The 15331-nt window shown below is 39.0% G+C and overlaps 1 protein-coding gene across 2 annotated transcripts in view; it reads left to right on the top strand.

Moving 5' to 3' along the window:
* LOC127418883 (FERM domain-containing protein 4B-like) overlaps positions 1–15331 on the top strand; it is a 79993-nt gene that overhangs the window by 22128 nt on the left and 42534 nt on the right. The window contains exons 1-7 of one of the 2 annotated variants that reach the window (XM_051659763.1): positions 5578–5834; positions 8844–8909; positions 9030–9124; positions 11392–11484; positions 12230–12314; positions 12716–12772; positions 12866–12888. In XM_051659763.1, coding sequence (XP_051515723.1) covers positions 5673–5834; positions 8844–8909; positions 9030–9124; positions 11392–11484; positions 12230–12314; positions 12716–12772; positions 12866–12888 — 581 coding nt within the window. In that variant the 5' untranslated portion in view covers positions 5578–5672. Of the gene's footprint in view, positions 1–5577; positions 5835–8843; positions 8910–9029; positions 9125–11391; positions 11485–12229; positions 12315–12715; positions 12773–12865; positions 12889–15331 lie in introns of those variants that run through there. The other variant, XM_051659764.1, reaches the window with a different exon arrangement.

Below are 15331 nucleotides of genomic sequence, written 5' to 3'. Positions count from 1 at the left end.
TCTAGACACATTTTGTATGTCTATGAATATTGGACAATACAATAATAATATAAAAAATATTTTATTTTTCAATTATAGTCAATAACACAGTCAATTATTATGTGTATATCTCAATAGATTATTTTAATTTAATACAATATTGTCATTTCTGGTTTGATTATGTAATTCGCAGTGCTTTATGGGATGGGTAAATTCCTCATAGAAGAGGTTAACTATACAGTCTTTTACTTTTGTGTTTGTTTGAAAGCTTTGTGCTGCAAATCAAATGTTGTAATGTTATGATTCATCTGGCTGGTTTGGGTCAAGGCCTCCAAGACTTTAGTGAAGAATTTTTGGAAATGCCTATGGTGAAAATAATTGTGATAAAAACTTAAGGAGCCAAGGTCACAGAAAAAGTGGTCAGTCACTCTAGCACTCTATTGAGTATGTTTCATTTTCAAAGTTACATTTCCATTTATAAGCGTCTCACATTAGTTTGATTCTAATCTGATTGTATTGAGCATTTTATCACCAACCAAATGGTGTAACTGTAGTTAAGTATTCAGAAAGAGAGAGAGATTGTTAATTCTCTCTTTACAGCGCTCTACTGAGAAGAAAAAGGGAAAAAAGAGAAAAAGAAATAACAACACACTTTAAAGTATTTTCACATTTCAATTTTATTCACTGTGGGATGGATATATTTCATTCAATATTCAGAAGATTTTGTGGAAGTTTAGTCAGTTCAAGGCCACAGTTGCTAATTATCTTTAAATACAAATATATATTATTTCATTTGGTACTGTGCTGAAATGCGAAGATGAGTTGTGGGAAAATCAAGTGAGGTAGATTTTCTTTTTCTCTCCCCTTTTTCTCCCCAATTTGGAATGCTATCTTCCCAATGCACTCTATGTCCTCGTGGTGGCGTAGTGACTCACCTCAGTCCGGGTGGCGGAGGATGAATCTCAGTTGCCTCCATGTCTGAGACCGTCAATCCGTGCATCTTATCACGTGGCTTGTTGAGCGCGTTACCGTGGAGACATAACGCATGTGGAGGCTTCACGCTATTCTCCGCGGCATCCACACACAACTCACCACGCGCCCCACTGAGAGCGAGAACCACACATTATAGCGACCTGGCTGGAGTCAGTCAGCACGTCCTGGATTCGAACTTGCGATTCCAGGAGTGGTAGTCAGCATCTTTTACTTGCTGAGCAACTGCAGGTGAATCTCTCTGTCCTCTGCTGGCAGCACATGTAATAACAGCATGAAAAGAGACGGCGGCCTGGTAGGATATGAGCGCCAATGACCACAGCCACTTATATATAGTAAATAACAAGTGTCACATATAAACATCTAATATCTGTTGTCAAATATCATCCATGCTTTTGAAACCCTTACAGATTTATCTTCACTTCTATCAGGAAGACTTGCAGGCTTGAGTGAAATTCAAGATGACATTTATTTGATGAGTATAAAACAGAAAATGTAATGTCTCTCTTTGGCGTAAGCCCCGTCTGGTGGTCCGAAGAAGTTGTACTCGGAACAGTCATATCCTGCCAGAGATAGGAGGCAGGGGTGAGGAGCCTACCCCTGTGCAGGATGGGACTCAACTGGTGGTGGGGTGGTGGAGGTTGCTGCGTTAGCACAACTGAAACAGCAATGTGATAGATTGTGAGCAGACTTATATAGCAATGGCTTACATGTGATTGGCTTGGAGTTACCTAGCTAATGGTGCGATGATGTACAGCTGCTAGTCTTCCCGCTAGAACTACACTGCGCTTACATTTCCAGCGGCTTTTATTTGAATGTAGGCTGTGCTCCTTGTGGATTCAAGCCGTTGTATAAAAGCAGTGAGTCACTGAAAGCCAATAAAAACAGAATGGCAGGCAGCTACTGGAAGAGCTGGAAAATTATTTAACCAAAATAGATTTTCTGTTTGCTCAGAGTTATTTCCGTGAATATAATGTTGAACGAAAAACATGAATCCATTTTCTGTGAAATTAACCCAAACAAAGATTGCTTTAGCAAGTGGATGAAGAAAGCCTTGCGTATGATTGGAGAGTGTGAGGCGGTTGAATGGTGTTTGATTGGGGTGTTAATTGATGTGGAGGCGTAATGCTGGTCACATGATTTGTGAGGGTGAGTGTGTAGACTTATAGTTTGGGATAAATCAATTTAACCAACCTGTGTAACTGATCCTTCAGTGTCTCTCTCTCTCTCTCTCTGTCTGACAAATAGTTGTAGTCTCATTTGCTGAAGAAAATGCGAGCAGTGTTTGCCACGATGCTTGTGTGTTCAGGGTGTTTGCCAAGACATTGATATGCAGTTGCTGAGGTGTTTAGAATATTTTTAACACATTAGATGCATCCCAAACTGCACACTTCTGCACTATTCTACTTCATTATGAAATGTAAGTAGTGCGAGTAGTATATATACACTGAAAATGCAACAAAAAAGAAGTGTACAACGAGTACCCGGATGATTAGGGTTGCCACCTGTCACATAAAATATGGGATCGACCTGTATTTAAAGATGATATGATGTGTCCCATATCCAATCAATTCAGGACGTAGGGCTGGGGGATATGACGATACATATCGTGGCGACGATATAAAGTGTCGATTGATAACGATTTTTCTATATCGTGTATATCGCGATATGTAAATATCCATGTGCACAGCGTGGGCTCATCTATCAGTGGTGCGTGGGCTGATCTATCAGGGCTTCATGTGAGACTGAGAGAAGTTAAGAAACATGAACAGGGTTTTTATGGCATTAAAAAAAATTCTGGCAGCCGCCCAAGCAAATTCAATGACATTCATCTTTCATTCTGCGCTTCATTAGTGCTTAATATGCTTCTCATCTGACACACTCATCTGTGTTTCATGTGAGTGTCATGTACGCTTCTGTGGAGCATGCAAGTGCGTGTGCGCGAGTCCAGCAGGATTCCTGATATTTACAAATGAGCGCAGAACCGTATTTGTCCCGTATTTAAGCTGGACAGATGGCATCACGGCGAAATTGTTCCAGATCGTTAATTTAACCTTGATATTTGTTGCAAATTTTGGCTACAGTGGGTAAGGGGCCATCTGAAAAGTGTAAACCATGTGCTAAAACGTGCTAATCATGTTAGTACTGTTGCTAAAAAAACTGAAGTTTGAAAAAAAAAAGACATTTTATTACTGAAAAGCATATTGCTTACAAATTTACAATTTCAATCGTAACTTTTTTTTGTAATTTCCATTTTTACCAAAGAAATAATAGCATGCTCATTACATATTTATAATGCCACACTGTTTCCATCTGCAAGCCTGAATCTGATGGAGTCAAGAGACGCTTGTGTTTGCTGCCGTTCTTCTGTTTTTCCACTGGTTTCCTCCTAATAACAGCATACAGCTGTGGCCCGCTCAAGAAGACGGGCTGTAATTTTAACATGCTACATTTCCATGCACTCCTATACCAAAGACAAAGCAGTCAATTTAAGACATTTTTTCACCTAAAATGGACCATTTTGGGTGTAGTTGGCTGCAAAGATTCTTGCATTGCCCGATACTCAGAAATCTGGTTATTTATTTTCCACTGCTTAATGAAGTACTATTGAGTCATATTAGGCAGGGTTAAACCCTCCTGTCCTTTATTTCACACAGTATTCCTGCCGTGGCACGCAAAGTCATTCAAGGCAAGGAATTTGCCAAAACAAAACAGATTGATTTGAACATGTCCCATCTCACTAGAATCATCTACAGTCCAAAAAGAAGGTTTCTGCACTGCAAGACATTTGTGTTGCATTACATAAGAATAAATTCTGCAGATACATTGAATCTTGTTGAGGCACGCAGAGAACAATTGTATTGCTCAAATGTATTGCTCATTCCGAACCCGTATGACTTTCTTTCCTCTGTGCAACATGTAAGGTGAATTTTTTTTAAGAATATCCAAAAGCGGTCTTTTCCATGTAATGCAAGTAAATGGGAACTTGGGGCTGTTAAGCTTTGCGTGACAAACAGAACAAAATATACAGTAAGTTGTTATTCACTGAAAAATTAAGCTTTAGTCGTGTGGTCGATGGCTGACATTATCAGACAGTCCCTTACCACACCCTCTACAGTTTAGCACGTTTTAGCACAATGCGTGTGGACTTTTCAGATGGTCCCTTGCCCACCGTAGGCAAAATTCTCAACGAATATCAAGATAAAATTAACAATCTTGAATGATTACGCCATGACACCATCACACCAGCTTGAATAAGGGACAAATCATCATTTCATCTTTAAACATGGCACAATCCCATATTTTACGAGATGGGTGGTAACCCTACGCACTATCCCCCATCAGAAATTTTTGAATCAATTTCAACATGTTTATCTTTCATCGTGGCATTATTTATAGCTCGTTGCATGAGCAATCTCCAAGACATGAGTTCTGGTACCATGGAAACCAGGAAATAATTGCGATCACATAAACAGTGGTGAGCACAATTCGGAGGTTGCATTTTTGCTCTAAAATTTCATTTTTACTACGTTTATGAAGTTTTGGGGGAATTATCCCTTTAATGGATTTCTCAGTTATGTTTTAAAGTTCAAGTATTGGATGGTAGCGTTAGTTAATTAGTTAGTTAGTTAGTCTGTCTTGGATGTGGATGACTGATCGCACTGTGAATTCAGCGACAGTGAAGAAGAAAATTCTTCAGCTGAAATTGGTCTGTGCTTACCGAAATTTGAATCACTGCCCCCAGTGGCCGAAGCTGGAAGTGTTGTTGAACATACTGTATGGGCACATGCGTGCTCCTGCGAAATGTCCACAGAGTGATGCTAAAAGCGAGTTGTATTTTTTGTTGTTGAATGATGTAATACAGTCACCAGGAATGCATATTTTAATAACTGTACCCCCTAACACAAACCCCAAACCTAAACAATTACATTTTAGAGCGAAAATGTAACTTCAGAATCACACTCATTATTGTTTACTTTGCCCTGACCCCCACCCACCCCCACCCCCACCCCCCCAACCCCCCTTTCCCATGTGAAAAAATTCCAAAAAAGCAAAACTCTCCATTTAATTTCCAATTAATCTCTTTGCTTTCAACGAGAAACAATTGACATTTTAAAGAGATCTAAATTTTTTCTATGGGCATTCACAAACACAATAAATCAACCCAAAACATTTTACTAATAGGCCCTACAGACAGTTATAGTTACATTGCAGTGTCATTCCTCTCACCAAAGTAGGTGGGGCGGTAGCAGTGTTTGGACTCTGAATATGGGATACATGGACACGTGGACAGGCCGGAGAAAGCTATGTGGCAAAGCCAAGTTTGCTTCTGCGGCAAAAAGCCAGAAGAGAGTGTGTGTGTGCGCACAAAAATCTGCCCTTTACGTCTCCATGTGTGCTTGAATAGAGCCTTGTAGAGCGCCTGTTAAACTGTGGCAGGCACTCTCCAAAAACCTCAGCTCTTTCCTCCATGGCCTGGCGACCCTCCCAGAGTGTACGGCTCTAACCTCTCCAGGGGCAAAGTGGACTCTCCATGCATGTGGGGAATTTAGTCGAAACGCATCTCACCTACTTGTCTATCTTTCACGAGGGAGCAAATATTAGTAGCTGGTGAAAGAATGGTCTGTCTAGAGACTGACCCAGACAAAGGTTAGTTATTTAAGACAGGGGTGACCCAGGTACCAGCCGGTGGCGGGGCAGCCATGGCTTGGGGCTTAGTGATCAGGGTGGAATCTCTGCTGGTGTGGAGCGGCACAGTTATATGGCAGATCGTTCTGTGGATGATTCGGAGGTGTTACCTGCAAAGGATGAGGTCATGTCAGCAGTGCCTACAAACCTGCTTCTACCTGGGCGACGTCTATCAGGTATCGTCTATTGGCATGGGGTCGGAGGTTAAAAAAGCTTTGAATTTTGGATTATTTGTGAAAAAATCATTTGAATTAGTGTTATGATTTAAAGAGAGTAAGATTTGTGAAGGTCTGTTAGGGTGATTTTTGGTTTTGTACAATGAAGAATGTCGCCTATAGTTTGCATTTTGTTACAGATTGCAGATTTACTAAAATAACAAAGGCTCCATTCAAAAGTTGAGATTTCAGTATGAACTCAAAACAAACATTTCCCATCAGATATTCAAGAGCAAATTTTCTGAACTATCCAAATTCATTTCATTTATGCTCTATAAAATATTTCTCTGGGTTGCCATGAATGTTTACATGCTGACTTCATGGTGAAAATGGCAGAAAGGAAATATCTTGGCTGTATGGATACACATTTTCACACATATTAACAGTAGTGTCCATAAGTTTGAGACCACATCAGGGATTTAAAATACCATTTAAACCTGGAAATTAACAAAGTTTAAGGTTTAAAAAAAAAAAAAAAAAAGTTAAATTAATTAGAAATATTTAAGATTCTGAACAATTTGTAAGTCTGTTTTCAACTAATCAAATTTGTGATTTTTTCTTTTTTAAGATTGACGACACTGAAAAAGTGGTAACCTGCAATTGTTACCTCAAGGATCTATTTTTACTTGATCTGACCTATATAAATTACTTTCGCGGGTGTAACCAAATTTATCAGATTTAGTTCAGTTTAGTTATCAATTTTGACTTGAAGAAAACCAGTTAATTTAGATGTTAAAGTATCACATGAAGCACAATTATTTTTGGTACCTGACAAAAAAAAAAATTTCCCAAGTGCATGTTAACTCATACTAAATACTAAGAAATTATCCAATTCATCCAATTATCAAGTTCAAGTTATTTATGAAAAGTAATTTCTTTCAGAATACAGCTTATGCATATGAAAAGTGTAGCCTTGGAAAAGTGCATGTAGAGTATCGGTCACATAACACAATAATTCTCAGAATTGCAGCACAGAAGTTGAGCTCTCAAAGGTTTGTGCTGGTAAATAAGCCTACTTCTGTAGCAATAATCCCTCGCACAAAATAGTCTGTGGAATTAAAAAACTTAAAATAGTATTCTCAGCATTTATCCTGACCAAAGATTTTATAGTACTTCGAATGATTTGGACTGGACTTTTCTATGAGCAACTCGACAGTGACATGAAACTTTACATCAGCTCCACCACAATATATTGTAAAGTCACACTTTTGGTATTGGCCTTCGGTTTATAGCACATAGTCATTGTAGTTTTCCTGAAAAACAAAGCAGTTGTGTGTTTAGCCACACATAGCTGGTTTGTTAACAGATGTTTTATCTATTTTAAAAATGTGATAACTTCAATTATTCACCCCACATTCTTTTGTAACATTTAGTGACACAAAAAGAAAGAGTTTCTATTTCGAACTGCTTGCCACATGTGTGTTTTTCCACAATAATCTATATTTGTTTGTATGCCTTCTAGAGGCACAGATGCATTGAAAATCTTTTCAGTATAGTTAAAAAATAACAGTTTCTGTTGGTTCAAATGTGCTTCATTAAAATTTGTCAGCAAATTCCCACTTTATTAGCATCAAAACACACAATAAAGAGCTCTTTCAAAGATCATGAAATCATATATTATACATGGAGACAAATAAATGCATTCAATAAATGTACCAGTCCTTAAGTAGTGATAACTGCAAATCAAGGTCTCTTATTAGCCATTTTTGTGCACCGACATTCAACCCTACAACATTCAACCAAACATTTTCAATAAAACAGGGCTGGTACAAAACGTATTGACAAAGAAATGTATTGGGTTATAACGATTTATTTATTTATTTTTTCATTTAAAACATTATTTATTACAAGATACATTGAAAGTTAGGCCCCTATCTCAGTTATCTATTTGAATTTTATAAAATTATAGTATTGTACAAATTGACAGGGTCGTTATAATGCAGCAGTTTATGGTTAGGGTTAGTAATAAGAAATAACTACTGGTAAGGCTTAGGGTTGCCACCTATGCATGTTAATAAGGCTATGACAATTGATAGGATTTTTGTTATTGGTGGACTAGACCTGTTATGCTTCTGTTGCTGCGGAGCAAGTTCGGAGACTTGCTACTGCTAGAACATACACAGACATACTGAGGTTATCATGTGGACATGCTGCTGCACAATTAGACAAGACATGCTGCATCGAGCATGTAGGACATGTTGCTGCACAAACAGACATTACAAACAATCTACGTGAAGCAGTTCTAGACAAGTGCTGCTGGGGAGGAGGAGGGTTACAGAGAAAACTCTAACAGTGCACTGCAGTGAAACCGGCTTACTTGCAAACTGAGCACATTTAAATGTTAGACAAAGATAGAGTACGCAAGTTGATTGGCTACCCAATTACACGTCAAATGACCTATTAGCTTAAAACATGTGAGCCGACTGGCTTGACATATCACATGTGAGCGAGCTGATTGACTAACAGATAACAAGTTCAAAGAACATGTCAGCTTGCACCATTCAGAGTTTCATGCCTGAGCTTGGTCATTAAAACTTGAAGATTTTCAATACCAATTTCGAGCCCATGGCAAAAACTAAAATGAACGAATTTGTTAATTAACATTGTTGATATATATCATGATATAACATCAATACTTTTTAAAACTACTTAAAGGAATATTCCAGGTTCAATACAAGTTAAGCTCAGTCGACAGCGTGTGTGGCATTATATTGATAACCACAAAAATGTGTTTTGACGCATCCATTCTTTTCTTTTTTAAAAAAGCTACAATTTCCTAGCGCTGCTCTAGATGACAGTAATTAGCTACTGTGGAAGTGAAATATTTGTTTCTTTTTATTTGCCCATGCACTTGAGTGTGCAGCAGTATATTGAACAAAGCTATATTAAGTGTTCAGTTTGTCACTGCAGTTACTGATGAAGAGCTCATTTTGCTGTGTAAATCTTCTGATGCCATAATTGTGTCCACAGATGACAGAGGGACGACTCTGCCAAGTGCAGCTCCTGGATGACAGGAAGCTGGAACTATTGGTTCAGGTATAATGTCTCAGTTTAATAGCTCACGGTTTTGAAATCTGTAGTCTGTTTTAGTGCCCACACAAGAGACCTTAGAAAGCCTCAATGTCACATATACAATTTATGGATTTTCTCTCACAGCCAAAGCTATTGTCTTGTGAACTCTTGGATTTGGTATCATCCCATTTTAACCTTAAAGAGAAGGAGTACTTTGGCTTCACCTATGTGGATGACACGTAAGTATCTTTTTTTTAACAGCGTTGTCTATAGAAGTTACACATTTTCAAAGAACATTTAGCAAAATCTTGCTTTTGACAACAGTTTCATGGATATATTATGGACCAGTCCAATGAGGCCAGTTTTCCCAGGGTCTCTTACTGTTAATCGAAATGTTTTTGATTACGTCTTATAGATTACATCAAATCATGTATTGTTTCTCTTACAAAAAAGTATTGTGGGAGTAGTTAACTAAAAGTATCGAGACTACTATTTTAGTACAATAGTGTTGCTTTTCCAGTAAAAAGCTAGATTTTCCAACAAGTAGCACTGTAGCATCACAAAACACAACATTTGTCACATTGTATTGTGAACGCAGCAATGGAGCTGAGGGAGTAATCAGACATGCTCACCCAGCACTGGGAAAACCAAATTGATTCTTTCAGACAGTTCATGTTAATGAATCGGTTAAAATAAACGATTCCCTTATATTTAGTATGGGGACCACCGAATCATTTTAGCGAGTAAGTTCTTTTGGATGGTTCCTGTAAATTAACTGGTTCACATAAATGATTTACTACATCGCTTGAGCCCCACGCAGCCTTAAAGGGACCTTTGCCTTTTTTTTGAAGTGAAATATTTAGTTAATTGCTGCTATTTATGACTATATTTTGATTCAGTTATACAAAAGAGAGTGTTTTATAGTTTATTAGTGTATATTAAAGGTGCACTCAGTATTTGTTTTCCTCATTAAAAAAAAGTTCTACTTCTAAAGAAATGAATAGTAATTTTTAAACATTTGTATATAATTATGAGAGCTCACAAGAGATGAAGACTCCAGTCATATGAGTTACCTTATAAAAGCTGTTTTATTCTACTTGGGGCAGGGGTCCCCTCATGGGGACAATCACATGACCACCTAAATAAATGCTACTTGCATAATTTTAGTAACTGCCCTTTTATTGGACACTCACTCATGAATTAATTTAATCATGGCTGACTGTGAATAGTGAATTTCTACAATGAAAATCCAAGCCACTAGGTGGCAGTGTAAGGCCAAGATGACATAAAATATTATATGAATGCTCCATATAAATCTGTGTTCAATTTGATGTTGTCATCCTATTTGTGTAGCCCTTATGGAAATTAACCATGGTTTTACTATAGTAATATTGTATTGTCCATATGGTATCCTTGGTTTTACTATACTGATATTGTAGTAACCATGACTGTAGTAACCATGGTTAATTTTGAGGTTACTATGGTTTTAATACAAATACCATGGTTAAACTACGGCAAAATCCCTTTCAAGGCAAGTCAGATTATTTGGTGGCCATTTTTGGAACGCTCTTGGACAGCTATTTTTCTATGTAAACAAGTGGCACACAAATACTGTTTTAATCTACTTGAATGGGGAAAAACCGAAATCTCCAAAACAGTTGGTCAAGATTGTGATCAAAGAACTTATTAAAATCAGCTGTAAAATCAGAGGACAATGGTATCATAAATTGTGCTTCTTTAGCTCATATCACGCTAAAAAATGCTATTTGTCAGGCTGGTGTAGCTAATGCGCATTTTGGAGTTAATTGACAGGCGATGTTTATATCTAAAAGGTGATTGGCTCTTTTACCTGTAAGGCGGGACAGTGGTCCGTCTCAGGCTAAATAGTCTCTGACTATGGTTTCTGTTTTGAAACCATGGTTAATTTTCATAAGGGAACATCACCATATATAACTCTCAGATGATATTAGTGAATTCTGCTGTCAGAACCCCCCTTGACTGTTTCGCCATCAGAGGGTAATACAATGATACTTTGATACCATGGTACTGAAAAATTACCATATTCATACACCATGCTACATACATTATACTCCAAAGTTCAAAGATTATCCTATTACCATTGTACATGAAAAAACAAACAAACAAAAAAACATGATATTATCATGGTACCATGTCCCAAACAACATGGTAACCCCATGGCACTTTTTGATTAGTGTTTTGGTCTCAACATGTCTTTAACCTCACAGTTTTACTCCAAAGTTCTTCCTTAGAAGTGCTGTACAGACACTTTGTAAATTGGTTCACCAAATTATTACAAAGTACTGGTTAAAAAAAAAACCATGTATTGTGAATCTGATATCACTATAAGCCAAACAGTCTCACTTTAGTTTTGTTCATTACTACTTCAATCCTGTTACAAGCCTTTCTGATTAATTGGACTGCTTTTACTGGGTTGGGATAAAATGTTGGATTGCACATTTTAGTCAGATTTACTTTCCTTTTGCAGTGGTCAGTGCAAATGGTTGCAGCTGGACCGCAGAGTCCTGGAACATGACTTCTCTAAGAAATCAGGACCCATCGCTCTGCAGTTCCTAGTGAGGTATGTGATTGCTACCTCATGATGTCTAAAGTCACATGACCACAATGACCACAGAATGCAGTGCACATTCCTGGACTGAATCATAGTTGATAGTGGTGCTGCTCCAAAAGGCACTTCGTTTAGGATTTTATGTATTGTTTTTGTCTTGTTGGTGAGACTTAAGGAACTGTTATACTCACTAAGAAGTTCTTTGCTCAGAGCCAAAACGAAGTTCGAAACAGCAGAGCAACGACATACTCTTTGAGAACATTCAGACACCAGCCACACCACTGGGGGAGGCATTTAGAGATTATGTTCTGTTAAGTTTTTGCAGATTATGTTCGAAATAATGTCACATATGTTGTTCTTCAATTCCGTATTTCAATTCCGTCTCCGAGGCCTTTAGTTGATAAATGTTCTATCAAAACTACAAGTCCTGTTTCTCAGGCATATATGCTACAAAATTGTTAATAAAGGGCTAGTTCATCCAAAAATTGAAATGCTGCCATCATTTGCTCTCATGTTGTCAAAAAGCTATGGTATTGCTTCAGAAGACTTCAGAATACAGTCATGTGAACTCATTTTATTGTACTTTTGTGGTCCCATTTTGTCATTTTAGAGCTTAACAGACCTAGTTTCCCTGTCAGTTAACCTTTTGTCCTTTATAGAAAAAAATGGATTGGAACATAAAGCTGAGTAAATGATTTAATAATTTTCATTGTTGTGTGAAATATCTCTTTAACCGAAGGCTTTCTCTTATTTGCAGGTTTTATATTGAGAGCATTTCACTCCTGAAGGAGCACACAACAGTGGAGTTATTTTTTCTGAATGCCAAGTCTGCCATCTATAACGTAAGTACAGACGTGTCTCTTTACCTGGCAATGTGATTCACTGTCTCATTTTTCGCCTCTGAAAACAATTAGAAAGCCACAGACCTCAGACAGCCAATATCTGCCCGTGCCAAAAACTGGTTGCTTCCAAATATGTGAGTGAGTCTCTCACTTGTGAATTCCTGCAAGATTGTTCATAACCATCACAATCAACATAAGGATGGTTTGGGAATGCAAAGAATATCACACGCATACAGTGGTTCTAACACTTTTTGTGTGTTTTCTCACGATATTAATAAATGGACATAACATTAACATTATGATTATGATACAGAACCATCAACATTAGCAAGGCATAATAATACATTTAAAAAAAAATCTATGTAATTGCGTGAAATTAAGTTTTGCTTGTTTGTCCGCAGGGTGATATAGAAGTGGAAAGTGAGCTGGTTTTTAAATTAGCTGCTCATGCACTGCAGGTAGGACCATCAAAGCTTTGATATATCACATTTTTATTTTTTAAGTCAGTGTTATGTCTTAAATGCATATACTTATAATATTTTGTCTTACAGGAGTCTAAAGGGGACTATACAAGGTAAGGATCCAATTTTACCTCACTACATGCAATTTTGAAAACCTGGAAAAATGTCTTCATTCCATGACCTCAGTAGAGCTTTGTATTTTCAAGTACTGAGATAACAACTTCTGACCAAAGATTAGTCACAGGTCTGTTCTGATAGAGTAATAGACAGCAGGGAAAAGCAATGCTAAACACAAATAATAAAATGCAGTTAATTTAGTGTAATTGTATATAGCTAGGATGGCAAAATAAATAGACTTGTCATCTTGGACTGCATGAAATATAAATTTTCCGATGCATCATGATCCTCATTTGAACAATCTCAATATCGATTATTAAATCCCAACCCTCCACAATGCAAGTAAATCACTCACATATGCAACCAAATTTTGGGCACTAAAAATGTCTGTGATTAGCCACTGGCTGGTAAATGTTCAGATTCCACTCACCAGAGATTGAGTAGTATAGTGGCGAAGTATTCAGCACAGAAATTCTTTCACTGCGTGTTGGGAGTAAAAGTTTGGTTTGACTCTTTCAGTGTAATGTGTTCACACACAATCCATTTTTCATTTAATTATGTCTCTTTTAATACCCTTTCTGTTCTTTACATTCAATTGTTGATCAAAAACAACAAAAAAAAACATTTAATTTGAATCGTTCATAGCACGCTTGAGGTAAAGAAGCCATTCGAGTCCCCTCTCATTATTATGCGCTCATTTACAGAACTGACGGTTTTCTTAAAGAGACAGTACCGGTTTTTAGCATGTGTTCAACAAATCAATGTAAATACTTGAAAATAGTATTAGTACAGACACAGTGAGTGTGACATCAGATTTTGGAGAGGCATTTATTGGAAATAATAGTAAACATAAAATATTCACAAAGGTGGATGAAGGTGTCCAAAGGGGAAAGTGTCCAAAATAAAGGGGGATCTGGTGCCCTCACAGTGAGTGGGATTATGTGAAGGAAGGGGAGTGTTCAAAGAAATGGTCCAGGACATGGGCGGGATCCAGCGGCTGCGACGTGCTCCCCTCCGTGGTCCATGGCGTGAGGAGCGGCGGCTCCGGTGTCGACCTGTCTTCCCAAGGGCCGTGGCAAGTGTGAGGGGAAGGCGGCCCGGCATCCATTCCCGTTGGCCGCAACGCATACGGTACTCCCCGGCGACTCATCTAACCCGCACCAGAGGGAGTATAGTTCAGAGGGAGCGGGTTCAGCGTGTGTCTAATTCGGCTACTACACTCCCCACTCTGCTTCTGGACCTGCAAGGATGCCAGTGTTTGCACACGAGGAGATAGAACCCAGCTTCCTGAGTAGAGGCACACTCTATGTTCTCATGGCAGCGGTGATGAGGCTATATTCACATTAGGTGTGCTTCATCATCTGCTGCCCAAACGAGGCTCATTAAGTTGCACCTCTCCTCTCTCCTGCCCACTCCCGTTGTGAGCCTGGCCGAAGGACAGACCTAAGAGGCGGGGCACCTCCTCCCATGCACCTATCCAAACACCGAATCCGGAGCCTGAGGTGCACACTCTTTAGCCACCACACGAGTATGCTAATTCCTCAACCAGGATCTATGGTCTGAGTGCGCAAATAAGGGAAACCTCTCCGGGCTAGCTCACCCCCTCACTCGCACCCCCGGGCGGGAAAAGAGAAAACATGGGTTAAACATGACAGCTTCAACCAATCATAGGGTAAATGCTTATTAAGTGCCAAGACCGTCCCCGTGGATTCTCCGTCCCGCTCCAGGCTTTCCATCTAACCGGCGAACGAGAGGGCAAATGACATAACTGTTGGTGCCCAACTGTGCCATCTCTGCCCAGAAAAGTGCCCACATTCTCCACCATTGTGGTAGGGTGAGCAAGAGACAGACACAGTGGGTGTGGCATCAGACCTTGTAGAGGCATTTATTGGAAATAATAATAAACATAGATAGTTCAAAATGGGGAAAATAAGTGTCCATGGGTGAAAGTGTCCAAAATAAAGGGGATCTGTGCCCTCGTGGTGAATGGGCTATATGTTGGCAGGGGTAGTGTCCATAGGATGGTCCAGTATGTGGGCGGGGTTCAACGGCCGCACGTGCTCCCCTCCCTCCAGGATGCGAGGGGTGGCGGCTTCTCTGGCAGCCTGTCTTCCCAAGGCCAAGTGTGAGAGGAAGTGTGACACCACATCCTAGCCTGTCGGCTGCAATGCGTGCTGTCATCTAATGTGAAAGCACATCAGGTGCGCCTCATCATCCGCTGACGAAACATGGCTTAACCAAATTGCACCTCTCCTCTCTCCAGCCCACTCCCGTTGTGAGCCTGGCTAAGGGTTGTCCCTAAAAGGCAGGGTGATGATGACGAGAGGGAGAGCGGTGGGTCGTTCTGCAACAAGTGCAAATTACAGTATGCATGTAAACAATAAATATGTAACAAAATATAATATATGCAATATAATATCATATTTATTAATGGTAAAA

Source organism: Myxocyprinus asiaticus, chromosome 28, assembly GCF_019703515.2.
Source record: "Myxocyprinus asiaticus isolate MX2 ecotype Aquarium Trade chromosome 28, UBuf_Myxa_2, whole genome shotgun sequence".
In the NCBI taxonomy this organism is placed as follows: domain Eukaryota; kingdom Metazoa; phylum Chordata; class Actinopteri; order Cypriniformes; family Catostomidae; genus Myxocyprinus; species Myxocyprinus asiaticus.
Note: the sequence above shows the minus strand (reverse complement) of the source record. Positions and strands in the feature narration are given on the sequence as shown.